The 18,700-nt window shown below is 34.9% G+C and overlaps 1 protein-coding gene across 1 annotated transcript in view; it reads left to right on the forward strand.

The window, feature by feature from the left end:
* The window catches only part of LOC150110357 (myosin-2 essential light chain-like), a 38,544-nt gene extending 20,420 nt beyond the window's left edge, over window positions 1–18,124 (forward strand). Inside the window, exons 5-6 of the mRNA XM_090399030.1 lie at window positions 6,770–6,847; window positions 15,829–18,124. Coding sequence (XP_090255156.1) covers window positions 6,770–6,847; window positions 15,829–15,857 — 107 coding nt within the window. The 3' untranslated portion in view covers window positions 15,858–18,124. The remainder of the gene's footprint in view (window positions 1–6,769; window positions 6,848–15,828) is intronic.
* The last annotated feature ends 576 nt before the right edge of the window (window positions 18,125–18,700 follow it).

Genomic DNA, 18,700 nt, shown 5'->3' on the forward strand with positions numbered 1-18,700 from the left:
TCTCCATGTTCAAATGATCAAATATCCTTATTAACAGAGACAAATGCCTCCTCCAGTTTTTTTGTATAAACTTTTTAGAATTTTTGTTTAGGTAAAGATGTTACATTCCTTCCAAAAGTCTGAGGGTTTACTTGCCTGGCATCTCTCAGGCTATTACTGAGAAATAGCCTGAGAAAAATATTTCTTGAATAATATGTTAGCAATAACACCCTGGACTATGGGTCACAGGAGTGAGGCAGATCTGTTAATGGGGATGGTTGTTGTAGATATAAGTGTTGTAAGTTGCAGACATAAGTGAAGACTGACTATTTTATTTTACTTTTCAATTAAACAAAAATCATATGCAGCAATCTCTCGATTAGGGCACCTAATGCATTCCTTAAAACAGGTGCATTAATTGAAAACACACTAATCGAATATAATAACCTATGAGAAAAAGCATAATTCGTTCCTCAAATTTTTTTTAGAACCTTAAATTTTTTATAAAATAATTAAGGTATGTCTCAGGGCCTAGTTAAAGGAAAACCATGAAGCTGAAAGACAATAAAACATATTCAGAATATAAATTTTATTATTCTGCTTCTTAACAAAGAATTGAGCTAACGTAGTTTGGTGGGCATTTTGTTTCTTTTTTTTTTTTCATACAACCGACAGTATGGCTCTATTGCCTCTTCTATTCTTCTGCAAATTTTACTACTTCTCTCTTCATCAGGGTCAGCCTCTAGGCATTGCTGCTTAAAAACTTTGATTGTATGAAAAATATTTTCAAATTGTTTCTGTGAGATCTCTTTTGGCTGACTTTCAGTGGTTAAATTTTCTTCATATTCTTTGGTATCTTCCTGCTGTGCATCTAAATTTAGCAGGTCAGAATCACTCAATTCTTCAGAATGAGATTTAAAACTCTTGGACGTTATCATTATCAATCTCATCAAAACCCAGTTCATGCCAGATGTTGGCAATTTCCTCAACAACATTATCCATTTCATTTGAAAAGCTTCCAGAATTTTTTGCACAATGCGGAAGAATGTGCTTCCAAACGGCTTGCACATTGCTAGCAGTAATTTCATTCTAATATTGATGAATATTTTCAGTAGCAGATTTAACATTAAATTTCTTCCAGAATTCTACTAATGTCATATAATTCTCACCAGATATTGCTTTTATTGCCTGTCATTACCTTCTTATGGTGCACCTTGTTAAGTATCTACCTGAATACTGAAAGAATGAGGATAGGCTGGTAATTTGGGATTGAGCCAACAGAATTGTATTCTTATTGGCTTTAAGCAAAATGAAGGTACAATATACCAGAATTTCATGCTAGCTGGGGCATTGATTGGTTAAACAAAGCCCCCACTCATTGTTTTTGCCAAGGAACCAGGACAAACAGCAAAAAGTCAGCTACTGGAACTAATTCTGAAACACACTCCAACCTAACATCAGCAGAGTTCAAGATTGGTACTGTCAACATAAGAAGCCTGAATGGCAAAGAAATGGCGCTAATGGAAGAATTGGAAAACTACCAGATCGACATAATAGGGGTGACTGAAACAAAAAAGACAAAAACTGGTGAGATCTTTCTAAGCAATAAATACAAAATGTTATATTCAGGCAATAACAATCAGGGAAAAGAAGTAGTAGCTATACTCTTTTTCTTCTTTTCAGCCATTTTTGGTCCACTGCTGGACGAAGGCCTCCTCCCAGTACCTTCCATCTTTCTCTGTTCTTGGCAAGGGTTGACCAATTTTTCCCAACAAAATTTGACAATTCATCACTCTTCCTTCTTTTAGGATGTCCTCGGCCTTGTTTCCCTTCTTTTAGAATCCAGTTCATTAGTATGGTGGTTCATCGCTCATCTTCTCTTCTGGATAGGCATAGCTCTAGTATTCAACACTAAATATGAGGCTAATCTTCTTGAATGGCAGGCAGTATCAATTAGAATGATGTGGGCAAATATGAGAATGGGGAACTGGACAATGAGATTTATTTGCACCTGTGGTCTTACAGAAGTTTCTACTAAGGTAGAAGTTGGGAATTTTTTGAGGCTTTAGAGAAAGCAACTGACACGATGAAAAACAAAAAGTTGGTCCTTGTTGGGGATCTAAATCGCAGAGTAGGAAATGAGATTGTCAACCATACAGAAATATTTTGGGAAAATTTGGAGAAAAGAGCAGAGCTAATAATAATGGCAAATACCTGTTGAATTTCTGCTCAGGACATGGACTGGTTATTACTAGCACAATGTTCCAACATAAAAAAGTGCATAAATTCACATAGAGAAAAGAAGCAAAGAATAAAAGTTTCATTCACTTATTGTTGAAAGTTTTTCCTTTCAACACATATACGGAAATATGACTTCTGCATTACTTCAACCTTGGTATCACCTCTGGGTCTAGCTCTCACTGATGAGACCTCAATAAAGGTCGAAACCGGTCTGGGTAGTGACCCTTTCCTTAATGCATAGCATTATACATATCTGCAAGGAGATTTGCTTTGCATTATGGGATACTCAGACAAGTGATGTGAAGTCATACCACTTTTACCATGAGTTGTCCCAGTCCTGAAAATACTTCAGGCACATTTTTTGTTTGCTTACACTTGGATAAAAGATAAAACCAAGTATTTGGTTTCTTGGTATCTTTAATTCATTGATTTATGTTATTGTTGATGGTGATGTTTTCTCACTGGTGCAGGACACTACAGTGTACAGAGGATTTGAAACTGGAAGTGATCACCATTTAGTCTTGAGCAGGATAAAATTGAATTTCATGTTGAAAAGAAGAACGTATAAGAAAGTTTTAAAGCAAATAAAAGTTAAGCAACTCTCAAATGTGAATTGTAAACTAAAATACACAAACATTATTCAAGAAAAAAATGAAAGAGTTTGAGAACAGGAAGCAAACCTTGGAGATTCAGTGGCAAGGCTTGAAGGAAGCATTAATTGATTCAGCCAAAGAGGCATGTGGTGAGGTTGTCTGCAAGGATAGAAAAATCAGAACTCCATGATGGACACAGGAAGTCAAACAGGCAGTGAAGGAAAAGAAGAAAGCATATAGAAAGTTCTTCCTGGCAAATAATTCAGCTTGTGCTCTTAGAGAATACAGAGACAAATGTAAGAAAGCTGTGTAAAACTAGATAAACAAAAGTCATGGGAAGACTTTGGTAAGAACATAGAAAATAAATATAGGAAGGTGGCAAAAGATTCTGGAGGCAGTTGAAAAAGTTCAGAAATGGAGGAAAGAGTACTGTAAAAGGAATTAGAGATGATAAAGGCAACATGAAAACTGGTGAAAAAGATATCTATGGTGTATGGAGTAATTACTTAAAAACAATTGCTAAACAAAACAATAAGTGACAGCACAATAGTAAAAAAACACTCAGCAGGCATGCAATCAGGAATGCATATCCATACTTGAAGTAGAAAAAGCCATCAAAAGCTCGAAATGTGTTAAGGCAGTGGGAGTAGATAATATTCGACCAGAAATGCTCAGTTGAGGAACAGCTTAGAAGGATTGTGGAAGGGAAACTTGGATTCAGGCCAAATAGAGGCTGTCAGGATCACATTTTCACTTTGCAACAGTTAGTTGAGAAATCATGGGAATATACAGAGATCTGCATTTAAGTTTTGTAGACCTGCAAATGGCAAGGTACTGAGAGAAAACTATTTAAAACGCTACAGTTATATTGTGACAATCGGGTATTATATCAAATAAGACTTAGTCTTTATTTGAGTTGTAAGTCAGTAGTTAGAATTGACAGAAGTATAGAAATAAGGTTTGATGTTAAATCTGGTATTAGACAAGTATGTACGTGGGCTGTTCAATAAGTAATAAGAGTAATTTTACTGTGGCGAAACCACTCATCACAATATTAATGTTGCTGTATATATTAACAAAAGAGGTTGATAGATGGCGTATATGGGCTAATGTGCCAGAGTATCACTTGACTACATGCAAGTGCTCATCGCCGTGCCTACGAGGTGTGGCCAGTCTTCGAAATGGAAGCGTCCTTGGAACAGCGTTATGCGATTAAATTTTGTGTGCGTTTGCAAAAATTGGCATCAGACGCTTTTAACATGATACGCGAAGCTTTCCACGATGAAGCAATGCCGAGGGCAAGTGTTTTTCGCTGGCATAAAACTTTTAAGGAAGGAAGGAAGGCAAAATGTAGAAGATCTTGGATGTGAGGGAATACCTTCAATGTTTATCAAAGAGACAATGATCCACACAGCAGCGATTATCATTAAGCACGTCAAAAGGAAGCGTCCATTGCTGAAGAATGGGTTCTTATTGCACCATGATAATGCAAGGCCACATATTGCTGGTTGTGTAGTGGACGTTTTGCAGAAGAACAACACAGATATTCTACCACACCCTCCATACAGTCCTGATCTCGCACCGTGCGATTTCTGGCTGTTTCCTCAGCTCAAGAAACCACTAAGAGGCTGCCATTTTGAAAGCAACAAAGCATGTGTAAAAGCTGCAGAGGCAGTTTTAAAAGAACTCTCAAAAAACAGACTCTCACATGTGGACGCAACGTTGGGACAAATGCATCACATCTCACAGTAGTTACTTCAAAAAAGACCATGTAAATGATGACGATTAAAGGTAATCTGTTTTCTATATAAATATAGTCTTATTACTTATTGAACAGCCTACGTACATTATCTTCTTTCTTATTCATTATCTATATGGATCACATTATGAAGGAAAGTGGTATTAAACCTGATATCAAAATTGGATATGTTAATCTCAGCTCTTTACTTTATGCAGTTGATGTTATACTTTTAAATAAATCCAGTATAAGTTTGCAAGATTTCCTGACTAAATTGAATAAATGTTGTAATAAATCTGGTATGAAAATCAGCAATAACAAGATAAAGACATATCAACTACATCGTGAATGGAGAAACTATAGAGTAGCTGGCATTTCAGCTACTTAGGCACAATTTTTAGTGAAGATGGTAAATTAAATATGGAAATAGATAATGGGATGAACAAAGCTGGTATAATAGGAAGTCAACTGAATAAATGTTTATCTAGTAAGAGAGAAATTAGTCAAGACACTGAATTAGCTTGTATAAGACAATGTTGAAACCAATTTTAACTTACAGATCTGAGTGCTGGGTTAGAAATAAAATATTTGACTAAAAACTAGAGACCACAGATATGAGAGTCCTGAGAAAGATTTGGGGTGTGAACAGGTGGATCAGTGGCAATAACATATCAAAAAGTAGCATATTATGATAGAACTTGAAATTGTTAGAATCCAGGAATGTGTTAGCAGAGGTAATCTCAGGTGGTATGGCCACTTAAGCAGAATGGGAGAGAAAAGAGTAGCAAAACAAGTGTTTTCTGCCAGGTTGGCAGGAAAAAGACTCAGAGGAAAACCAAGATAGAGGTTGATTGATACTGTAAAAAGTGCCTTAGAAGACCGAAATATAAAATCTGATAATATTGGAGTCTTGACAGATAACACATTGATTTGGAGGAAGATTGTTAATAGGAAGTTAATAATGATGATGTAAGTTCTTCATGTAGTACTATCATAATATCCTGTACACCACTTTAGTGTACATGTCAGGAATTTGATGATGATAGTTTCCTTAAGGAATCCTGAAGACTTTTAGTGGATATATTTAGACATAAAATATCTCTTTAACTAAGCAGAGACTTCAGTTCAACACGCCTGATTTTGATGTCAGGTTTAATGCTACCCTGCTTGGAAAGATGTCAGCAGAAACCCCCCATGTACAAGGTGCATTGTGCCATCTAATAGTCACATGTTTGTAGTTGGTATAGACTGAAGGAATATTATGCTCCCAAATCAGTGCAACTGTGTCCAGGTGCAATGGCTGCAAGAAGGGAAATGATGGAATTTGAAGGGGGTGTACTTATAGGATGCCATGTTGCAGGTCTACCTGTTTGGCAAATTGTAGACAAATTTAATCATTCCAGGTCAACAGTCAGTGATACCATAATGAGTTGATGAGATGACAGTGCAGGAAGTGAACTGCAAGTATTACCGGCAGTCGACAATCCGCCACTTACAGGAATCTGACTGTAGGGTGATATGATAATATCACCCTACAGTCAGATAATATGTAAAAATCACCATTTTTTTTTTATATCTGGTCTACACACGAAAGGCCACAAGACCTATAACACACAAGTGGCATGTGTGGGCAAGAGGAATAGAAGAAAGGAGGAGTCTGCTCACATTTTGCTTGAACAGTTGAGGGTAGTAATCTTTGGAGGAGGAGGCAGAGTTGGTGGGGGGAGACTGTTTCAATGGACAGAGGTAGATAGAATAAAAAAGGCGGCAGTGAATTTGTGAAGTTGGTTCAGTGTGTGTTTTAAGATGGACTGTAAAAGGGTGTTGGTTAACAGTGGCTCTTGTTTTAATGATTTTGGAGGGGGGTGGAGGAATAACAGGGCCAATTCAAGAGAGCACTGTCCATGAAAGTATCTGAAGAGGCATAAGGCAGAAACTGAACATTAATTAGCTGGATTGCTCTCTTCTGGATAGAATTGATCAATCTTATGGAGAATTTTGGTGCACCATGTTTGCATTTGAGGTGATTTGCTTATGTTCTATATTTGATATGAATAATTTTTATTACAGTTGCTTCATGCTTTTACATTCAGTCAATTGATAAACTTGTCTTGAAATTCTTTTTAGATTCAACTCTGGATTTTTTATTGATTTAAAAATATTTTTTTATAAAATTATGTAATTGCCTTTAATTTTTCTTATTTGTGTTTTGTACTAGGAGAAAAATTAACAGATGATGAAGTAGAGCAGTTGCTTATAGGTCAGGAGGATACTCAAGGAAATGTGCATTATGAAGGTAAGTTTTATGTTATTTGTTTCTTTGTGTTTTATTTCTTTTATCGGACATGTTTTGTTTTATCTCAATGAAGAGAATATTTATTCCATTTTGTTTTCACTGCTCTTTTTTAAACTGTATGTTGATTGTTGGTTACTGTTTGTAAAGTGATAATGGTTAAACTATTCAGAAAAGATTTATTCCTCTGTTTTTATTAATAAAAATAGAATTTAAAAAAAAAAAAATCCATAACCCACTCATGGTACTAATGTTCTATAGATTTGCAACCTTTCATGAGTGGGAATTGCATAAAAAAAACTACCCTTCTTCTTTCAAACAGCATTTCTCATACTGTTGTCCTGATGAATGTGTTCCACAGTGTTTCAAAAAAACTTCTTAATGGATTCCTTCTTTCTCTTTATCCACTTGCCTACACATGGTACTGCTGTTATAGATCTTGCATGGGGTCAGTATGAAAATTTTTGTTTATTTTTTAAGTGTTTCTTCCTTCCACTAAGTTTCAGAAACCTAAGATTCCTCTGATGTGCCTCTCTTTCTTTCTAATTTGACTTAGCATAAATGAACTGTAAGCATTGCATCATTCAATAAATAGCTGACTTATGGTATATGATATATGTGTTTGTAAATTTCGCTGCCCTTCAGCAGTTTTTCAGTAAGCAAAGGTCAGCAATGAAATGGAATTGTGGGTAGAAAAAAAAAGTTGAAACAACTGATTTGAAATCTTAAAAATCTTTTAACAAAAAGAAAATCCTCATAATCCTTTCCTTTTAAAGTAATAAAAGTTCATATACACTTAAAAAAAAAAAAATATTATAAAGTTTCCTTTGATTGAAATATGAAACGATAACTGGATGCTGTCAGTCATGTGCACAACAAAATCAACTAACAAAATCCAGAGTTCACTTATTTTTGCAGTTCCTGTAGCCATACAGAATTTTTATCTGAATCCTTCCCATCAGAGGTTGTAGACCAATGTCTGCAACACCACCTTTTGGGAACAGAGAACTGACTAGGGCTTCTGACCTAATGTCCAATTCTCACTTTTATGTGGTGCACACCCCCATTAGTAGGAATCTACTGGGTACTGAATGAATGAGATGAACGAATGAGGATAAGCTGGCAATTTGGGACTTAGCTGACCAAATGATACTCTATTGGCATTATACCACAAATGCATATGATGGTACAACATGATAAGATTTCATGCTGACTGGGGCATCACCTAGTTAAACAAGGTCCCTACTATTTTTTTGTCAGGGAACCAGGGTGAAGAGTGAAAAGTCAGCTACTGGAACAAGCCCCAGCTCAACATCTAGAAGAAGAAACCCAGCATAAAGAAGAACTGAAGATAAAAACCATCCATATGAGGAGTATTAATCGAAAGGACATCGAACTTGCAGAAGAATTGGAAAAGCACCACATGGACATAATCGACATTACTGAGACAAAGAAGACAAAAATAGGTAAGATATTACTAAATAATAAGTATAGGATGTTATTTTCAGGTGGTAATGATCAAGGAAAGGAAGGAGTAGCAATTCCATTATCAGCTTTGCCCTTTTTTCCAAATTGGAGAAAATTTGGAGAAAAGAGCAAAGCCGATAATAATGGTATGTATTGGACTTCTGCTTAGTACGTGGATTAGCACAATGTTTCAACATAAAGATGTGAAAGTTCACATGAAGAGAAGACAAGAAATAAGAAAAGCCTCATTGAGTATGTCATTGTTGATAGTGATATCATCATGCTGGTTCTGGATACAAGACTGCACAGAGGATTTGAAATTGGAAGTGACCACTACTTAGTACTAAGCAGGATAAAAATGTATATTGCAATGAAAAGAACAGTATGTAAGAAAGTTTTAAAGAGAATTAAAGTTGAGCAGCTTTTACAGGTAAATTTTAGACTAGACTCTACAAACATTATTGAAAAAAAAAAATGAAACAAATTGAAAACGAGAACCAAACCTTGGAGTCTCAGTGTAAGAGAACTAAGCTTTGTGTAAAAGTAGCTAAACAAGTCATGAGAAGACTTGGGTAAGAGTATGAAAAATAAATATCTGGAAGGTGGGGAAATGTTTTGGAGGCTATTGAAAAAGCTCAGAAATCGATAAGAGTAAAAAGATAAAAGATGATAAAGGTGACAGGAAAATCGAACATAAGGATAGTCTAGATGTCTGGAGTAATTAATTTGAAAGCCTGTTAAAATGAACCAAGCATTGGTAGAAAATTTTCAAGAGGAATGCAAAGAGGAGTATATATCAATATTTGAGGTAGAAATGCCATCAAAAACTTGAAATGCTGCTGAAGGAGATAATATTTGACCAGAAATGTTTAAGAAGGGAGGTATAAAAGTTTTGTAATGGCTACACTGCATAATTTAGATGGCCTGGTCAGAAGGTCAAATTCCCAATGATTTGGAGTAGAGCTCTCATAGTATCCATCTATTAAAAAAAAAAAAAAAAAAGGAATAAGAATTACTGTGGAATTTCTCTACTAAGTGTTCTGTTGTGTGATAGTCATAGTGTTTAATCATCATCCATTTCCTGATATATCCTCAGTAGATGTATGTACAGGAAAAATTATAACATGAGGCAGTAGTTTATATATTATTACTAATCTTCTGTCAACATTCTTCCACAAAATTAGTCTAGTCTTTCAACATGCCAGTGTTATCATATCTGATATTTTTTAGTCTTCTAGTGCACTTCTAATTGAATCAATTCACTAGGATTGTAGTCTTCGTCTAGGTCTTTTCCCTGCCTTGGCATCGAACAACTGTTTTGCTACCTTGGATTAGCTCTGCTCATACATTTTTGAATACTAACAGTGTCAAGTTACTTTCTAATATCTTCATTTTTAATGATTCTGTTACTGATGCATTTCTTCACTTTTCTAATTATTCTCAGAACTCTCATAGCTGTAAATTTTGATCAAGTGCTTTATTTCTAGCTCATCTCTCAGATCCATAACTCTTGAAACTAGCTTGAACACTATTTTGCATACTCTTGGTTTAGTGTTTTGGCTCTCCACCATACCAGTTTTTGTTATTCTGTTATGTTTAAATATTTTAGTTTGCCATTTTCACTAAAAATTGTACCTAAATAACTAAAATATTTTACTTGTTCTATAAGGTACTCCATTGAGGAATGCAACTGAAGTTTTCTATATTCCTGCTTATTTTCATATATTTGGTGTTTTTATTATACTAAAGATTTGCACTAAATTTGTTTGGGAGTACATCATTTGCATGAAGCAAAGTGATAAGTTTGATATGTCTGATTCTAATATTAGGTTTAATTCCACTTTCTTTCATAATGCAGTCCATACAGATGACAAATAAGAGTGGAGATAGTACGCACCCCTTTCTTACACTTGATTTTACATCAAGCCATCATCCTGTATGTCCTTCAATTCTAACTGCTAACTTACAATCTAAATATAGACTATGCAATTGCTCTGTGAGTCTCCATAGCTCAGTTGGTATAAATGAAGCCCTTTGGTTGGAAAGACTGGGTTCGATTCCTATCTATGATGTGAGGAACCTTTATCTGGTCTCTTTTAACTAAAGGTGAGTTAGCCGGTCTCATACGGAGGTAGAGGGTTTTTTTCACCCAGAAACTTTTTTCGTCCCTCAGAACAGGCAAACCGGCTCCGTGAACACACACGGATTACAGTCATGAATACTTACGACAATATGTGAAAGAGATAGGGTCCTCACCACATGTCGTTATGCCCGTAGTTAACCATGAGTCACATCATGGTAGTCAACCTCCTAGATAGGAAACAGCACATGAATGGAATGGAATTGCTCTGTATGATATTCCATTTACCTGCAGAATTATAGCATTTTGAAAAACTTTCTCTGAACACCTTGTATGCCTTTTCCAGATCTAGAAAAAAGCATAGAACTTAAATACAAATCCTTGTTGTTGTTCTCCCATGATTTCTCATCTGTTTGTCTTAAAGTGAAAATATGATCATAAACCCACCTTGTTCTTTCCCAAGTTTTCACAATTTTTCTTGTCCTTTTGTCACATATACAAGGTGATTCAAAAAGATGCTCAATTTTGTACGTCTATATATCAAACATAGAATTAGTGACAAATATGATGTAAAGTATATTTGATTATACTCATAAAGTTTATAGATGTTCAATGTGCCCCCCCCCCCCCTCCGGCTGCACGGATAACATCAGGACAGTAGCTGAATTCATCCCATACCTGAAGAAGGATGTCTAGCTTTTTCCCTTACATAGACAACCTGTTTGCTCAAATTGATAATTCCAACGATAAATGCTCTTCCTCTTTGGAGGTTTAAATGCTGACGAAACACACGCTGCACCGCAGTTACTGACTCAGTTTTAATGAGTACACAAATGCAGACATTTTTGTGCTGCATAGTAGCCATTTTGCTCACAACTGATGTTGCTGTGCTCTAGACAAGCGCTCTAGCAGTAGTATTTCAAACTTTAGAACCTCCTGTTTCAAATGTTATGTAGATCATTCACATACGATGTATAGTTCAGGAAATATAGCCATGCAAAATTGAATCCATCTTTTTGAATCACCTTATAGTTACATGAATCTTAATAGGGGAGACACAGAATACTGAAATTCCTCTGTTAATCCTCACATTTAATTTTATTTCCCTTTTTATAGATGGGGAACTGTTGTTATTATTATTAGTAGTAGTACGGGGAAACTCCAAGGAGTCCTTAGACTCATTGAGGGAGGCCCTAACATCATGTCCAAAGCAACTATTCAAACATTCACACAGTATCTATCATACTTCGCCTTGAACTCATTTACAGTCATGGCACCTACAACAGACTCTGGCAGCTTATTCCACTCATTCGCCACTTTCCAAGTAAAAAACCTAGCTCTAACACCCTATGAGAGTACTTCTCCAATCATCTCTAATTTTGACCTGACCAGGCCTTCTGAATTATGCAATGTGGCCACTGCAAAACTTTTATCTCTCCATATTTGTGCATTTCTGATCAAATATCATCCTCCAGCTGCCTTTCTATATTTCAGGCGTTGCGTAACTTTTTTCTACTTTAAGTAATGATATGTACCTCTGATCACATTCTTCTTTTAATGTTTTCTACCACCGTGCTATCACTACTTGTTTCATTTAGTAGTCTTTCGAAGTAATTACTCCTGACATCCAGGATATCTCTGTCTTCACTTTTCATGTCATCACCTTGCTCATTTTTTTTATTTCTTTTTTTAACAGTAATCTTTTTTCCAGGGGTGCTTAAGGGTCAAAGCTGTATAACTGAGAGGAGACCTCCACATAGCCTTTAAAGGAATGCGGAGAACCGACCAGGGCTTCTGACCTAATGTCCAATCCTCACCTTCTCGTGGTGCACCCTGTTGGGTATCTACTTTGATACTGAACGAACGAGGATGGGCTGGCAATTTGGGATTTAGCCGACCAAATTGTATTCTTATTGGTTAAACCAAAATAAAAAATGATGGTACAACATGACAAAATTTCATGCCGGCTGGGGCGTCGCCCGGTTAAACAAGGCCCCCGTTGTTTTCGCCAGGGAACCAGGGCGAACAGCGAAAAGTCAGCTACTGGAACAAATCTGAAAACAAACCCCAACTCAACATCACCAGAGTTAAAGATCGGTACTATCAACGTAAGAAGCCTGAATGGCAAAGAAATGGAGCTAGCTGAGGAATTAGATAAGTACCAGATCGACATAATAGGGGTGACTGAAACAAAAAAGACCAAAACTGGTGAGATCTTTCTGAGCAATAAATACAAAATGTTATATTCAGGCAATGACAATCAAGGAAAAGAAGGAGTAGCCATAGTATTCAACACAAAATACGAGGCTAATCTTCTTGAATGGCAGTCAGTCTCAAGTAGAGTAATGTGGGCAAATATGAGAATGGGGAACTGGACAATGAGACTTATTTGTGCCTATGGTCCCACAGAAGGGTCTACTAAGGTAAAAGTGGAGGAATTTTTTGAGGCTTTAGAAAAATCAACTGACACAATGAAAAAGGAAAAGTTGGTCCTTGTTGGGGATCTAAATAGTAGAGTAGGAAATGATTGTGAGACATACAAAAATATTTTGGGTAAATTTGGAGAAAAGAGCAAAGCTAATAATAATGGCAAATATCTGTTGGATTTCTGCTCAGGACATGGACTGGTTATTACTAACACCATGTACCAACATAAAAATGTGCACAAATTCACATGGAGAGAAGAGGCTAGGAATAAGAAAAGTCTCATTGACTATGTTATTGTTGATAGTGATGTTTTCTCCCTGGTGCAGGACACCAGAGTGTACAGAGGATTTGAAATTGGAAGTGATCACTATTTAGTCTTGAGCAGGATAAAATTGAATTTCATATTGAAAAGAATAACATGTAAGAAAGTTTTAAAGCGAATAAAAGTTGAGCAGCTCTCAGATGTGAACTGTAGACTAAAATACAGAAAGATTATTGAAAAAAAAATTAAAGAGTTTGAGAACAGGAATCAAACCTTGGAGATTCAGTGGCAAACTCTGAAGGAAACATTGATTGATTCTGCCAGAGAGGCATGCGGTGAGGTTGTGTGCAAGGATAAAAAAATCAGAACTCCCTGGTGGACACAGGAAGTTAAAGAGGCAGTGAAGGAAAAGAAGAAAGCATATCAAAAGTTCCTGGCAAATAAGTCAGCTTTTACTCTTACAGAATACAGAGACAAATGTAAGAAAGCTAAACAGTGTGTAAAACTAGCTAAACAAAAGTCATGGGAGGACTTTGGCAAGAATATAGAAAATAAATATCAAGAAGGTGGCAAAATATTCTGGAGGTTGTTGAAGAAGCTTAGGAATGGAGGAAAGAGTGCTGTAAAAGGAATTAGAGATGATAAAGGTGAAATGAAAACAGGAGAAAAAGATATCCTTGAAGTATGGAGTAATTACTTTGAAAAACTGCTAAATGAAACAAGCAGTGATGACAGCACAGTGATAAAAAACACTGACCAGGCATGCATTCAGGAATACATATCCATACTTGAAGTAGAAAAAGCCATCAAAGGCTTGAAATGTGGAAAGGCAGCAGGAGTAGATGATATTCGACCAGAAATGCTGAAGTATGGTGGTATAAGAGTCTTACAGTGGCTGCACTGCATAGTTCAGAAAGCCTGGACAGAGGGACGAATTCCCGAAGATTGGAGTAGAGCTCTCATAGTACCCATATATAAAAAGGGAAATAAAACTGAATGTGAGAATTACAGAGGTATTTCCCTACTGAGTGTTCCTGGCAAGATCTATGCAAGTATACTTGAGAAACGGTTGAGAAGAATTGTGGAAGAAAAGCTTGGTGAAGAACAAGCTGGATTCAGGCCAAATAGAGGCTGTCAGGATCAGATCTTCACTTTACGACAAATAGTCGAGAAAGCATGGGAATATAACAAAGATCTGTATTTAAGTTTTGTCGATTTGGAAAAGGCATATGACAAGGTGCCAAGAGAGAAGCTATTCAATACGCTGCAGTTATATGGTGTCAATGGGGCATTATATCAAGCAATACTTAGTCTTTATTTGAGTTGTGAGTCAGCAGTTAGAATTGAAGGAAGTACAGGAAGATGGTTTAATATTAAATCTGGTGTGAGACAAGGATGTACATTATCCCCTCTGTTATTCATTATCTATATGGATCACATTATGAAGGAATGTGGTATTAAACCTGATATCAAAATTGGAGATGTTAATGTCAGCTCTTTGCTTTATGCGGATGATGTTATACTTCTAAATAAATCCGCTACAAGTCTGCAAGATTCTCTGACTAAATTGAATAGTTGTTGTAATAGATATGGTATGAAGGTCAGCAATAAAAAGACAAAGACAATGAAAATAGGCAGAATCATTGAAAATGTCAACTGTGTTGTGAATGGAGAACCTGTGGAACAAGTAAAACATTTCAGCTACTTAGGCACAATTTTTACTGAAGATGGTAAACTAAATATAGAAATAGACAACAGAATCAGCAAAGCTGGTATCGTGGGAAGTCAGTTGAATAAATTCATATGGAATAAGAAAGAAATTAGTCGGAACACTAAATTAGCTGTATACAAGACTGTGTTCAAACCAATTTTAACTTATGGATCTGAGAGCTGGGTCAGAAGTAAAACACTTGACCAAAGACTAGAGACCGCAGATATGAGAGTCCTGAGAAAGAATTATAGGCATGAACAGATGGCATCAATGGCAATATCATATTAAAAATGAGGATATTAGGAAAGAACTTGACATTGTCAGCATCCAGGAATGCGTTAGCAGAGCTAATCTCAGATGGTATGGTCACTTAAATAGAATGGGAGAGGAAAGATTAGCAAAACAAGTGTTCTCTGCCAGGTTGGCAGGAAAACGACCCAGAGGAAGACCAAGATATAGGTGGATTGATACAGTACAAAGTGCCTTAGACGATAGAAATATAAGATCTGATAATGTTGGAGTCTTGACAAGTAACAGACTGATTTGGAGGAAAATTGTAGATAGGAAGTTAGTAATGATGTAATTTTTTCATGTGGTACTGTCATATCCTGTACACCCCTTGAGGGTACATGGCAGGAATTTGATGATGATGATGATCTTTTTTCCATTCCTATTCTTTTTCTAATAGCATCCAAAATAATTTTCCACTTTCCAGATATTTATGTTTGTTATTACCAGAATCTTCTCACATGAATTTTGTTTAGCTAGTTTTACATGGGGTTTTGCTTTCTTATATATTTTTCTCAACTTGTCTGCTCTCCAATCAAAAGGCTGGAAAGCAGATATGCTAACCACTCGGCCAACCAGGCTGGCAAGTCTCTGATATATATTAATACTAATAACATTGGTCACTTTAAATTGCTTGGGTATTAGTTTATTTATTATCCTTGCATAATAAATAAACTTTTAAATAAAAATTTTAAACATTTTGTTTCTAACATATTGCTATAATTTATCTTTTGTTTTTTATTTTGCAGACTTTGTAAGAATGGTAATGAGTGGATAATTGCCAGATTTGTAACATCTGCCATCCAGAAAATAATCTTGTTTAATGTTATTTTTAAAAATATTATTCATGGGTAGGTAACTGTGCAAAAAGAACTTAACAGACATAAGTAAAAATTTACTCCTCATAAATTTTATAGTTTGTCTATTTGACATTTATCAAAAGTCAAATTATTTTTTAATTTTTTCACAATACTTATTCTGCAATTTGTTTGATATGTTCTTCTTCATCTAATTCTTTATATACAAGGGCAGGGGGTCTTGAAGTTTTATGATAAATACCTAAACAAAAAATTATATTAAAGCAACTGAACCACAAGAAAGAACATACAAGGATATAAGAACATAAGTTACCTTCATAACTCTACTACCAATATGTTCTTCTTTGTGGTTATATCATTTGCTTTAATATCATTTTTGCTCTAGGTGTTCATCAGAACTTTCCAGATCCCCTTCCTTGTAGTTGTTAATTCAGTGTTAATTGCTCTTTTACATGGGATATGCATACCACAGGTTGAAACCACCATCTGGTTTTTTATTGAGTGTTTTTCTTTCCATTTTTTAAGTGTGTTGCAAAAATTTGTTTGGCTATCTCAGTTTTAATTTTAATCTGGCCATTTCAGTGGCAAAATATGGCAAAACATTTCAAATTCATATAAAGAAGCAACTTCATTCTGGCTAGATAGAATTTAATGAAGTTTGGCATATAGGGTATTGACTAAAAATTTTTAGCTCAACTAAAAAAAAAACAAACTTATGTCTATAATGAACAAGCCAAATGTGGCTCTCATTTAAGTCACTGTGATATGAATAAATCACTATACAGTCATAATCCTATCACCAAATGCACCTTTTTTTTTTTATGATTGTCGCTAATATTATATTGTTGATTACATATCTTTTCATCTTCCTTCTGTTTTGATATATTCTTTCTGACTTTATGCTTACTGTTTGCAATGCAAGATAGAAACAGAACTGTTCTAAGGAGGGATGAATAGTATTGGTAGCATATTTTGAGCTCATAAAACTTAAAATTTCATTTTTAATTTCTAGCTGAATGTTTCACAAATACCAATACAGACTTTTCTCACATGAAGAAATGCAACACTTATAATATTCTTAGCTAAAAAAATAATATAAACATGTAGAAGTATGTTTATTGTCATGTTTCTGTATGTGAGAAACTATTTATATTAAAACACCTCACAATAGCTGTTCAGCGTTTAACAAAATGAAATAACAGAAAACAGTAACAAAAAATATTAATCTGATCTTCTCTTGTCAATTGGACTTCCTTGGTGTTGAATTGTTTTCTGATGGCAGTAAATTCTGAGATTGCTGGGCTCAATTAGCATATTAACTCTACATTTAGATAAGTTTACTAGGCCTGTATTTCATTGAAAAACAGGATACTGTCTCTGTTCATAAAATATCAAGTGGCATCCAAATAAACAGTGAAGTATTTATACTCTAAATAGAAAATTGGAAATCTCTCTCTCTGTAAAATACAAATTTACATGTCATCATGTAAATCTAACCAGGGCAGTGTCATATTTGCGTGATAACATACAAATATACACAATAGACAGTTATCAGTACAGTTGAATATTTTGTTATCAAAAAGAATAGGCAATATGCTAAGTGATTAATTTCAGAAGATATTGCATATTACTGGGCTACATATGTTAAAGGGCTTAGTTACAAGCAACAGCATGAAATTTCTTGTTGCTTAACTATCTTAATGCTCTTGGCGTGGTTTTGTTTGGGATTAAAAAAAGAAGCCAGAATTACTTGATTATTTTTGTTGTCTATTATATAAAGTGTTAGTGCTCACAAGCTTAGTGATGAGTACTTCATCTGTGTTGTTAATAAATTATTCATCAATTTAGTGAGCTTTTATGTAACAGACCTCACTATCTTTTAATGACATTTCATCTTTGTTTCCTAATTTGACTTTTTTTTTTTTTTTCCATAAATTACATTATGAAATGAACAGTTTAAGCACAATACAAAATGTTCTGCATTTAAGCAGTGTGCAATTATTTGATATTAAAAATTTTTTTTTAAAAATTGATACCTAAATAGATTTAATACCAGATTATAATGAAGTAAGTTTCCACGTGTAAAATAATTGGCAGTTTACTTTTTGTTAAGAATTTTTCTGTGTTATTGCTATGGTGAAAGAATGTAAGAAACATCTCTCTCTTTCTTATATTGTGAGGGAGTAATTTTGAAAAATCGCAATAAAATTATATTTTATGCTTGTTATTATCCATTTATTATCTATAATATTTAGCTCTCAATTCAGTATCATTTGTACTGGATTTATTTACATAATAACTGTTGTTTACTACCAGTTTTTTCATTAAGCTTTCATAGTTGATGCTCATCACAGTTCTCCAAACCAACAATGTATTATCTGTGTTAGCCTTGAATTCATTTGCAAGACGAAAAAAAAAATTCAAACCTGTCACATATTCACAAGTTATTCAAAAATTCCAATCCTTGCTCCCTTATTCATCATACCATTACCTAAATTTTAATGTCCAATTATTCTTTTCTTTCACTCTGTATGATCCCTTCACATATCTAGTAAACTTTTCCCAAATTTTTTTAACTGCTCCCATGACAAACATTCAAGAGTCCAGTGCTGCCTTAATGCTTACTGTATCTCTGTACCCTTTTCAGAGTTTCTTTATCAAATGGAAATCAGGTGAACTATATGTATGATATACACCAAGACATTGTAGTGCTATAATCACTTCCTTATCACATCAGAAATTCTCTCTGATCTTTGCAATGCATCCTCAGAACTTCAGAAATTCTGTCATAAATCCTGAGTCT

This window comes from Typopeltis vanoorti, chromosome 1 (assembly GCF_054136105.1).
Source record: "Typopeltis vanoorti isolate ZY-2024b chromosome 1, IOZ_Tvanoo_1.0, whole genome shotgun sequence".
Taxonomy (NCBI): domain Eukaryota; kingdom Metazoa; phylum Arthropoda; class Arachnida; order Uropygi; family Thelyphonidae; genus Typopeltis; species Typopeltis vanoorti.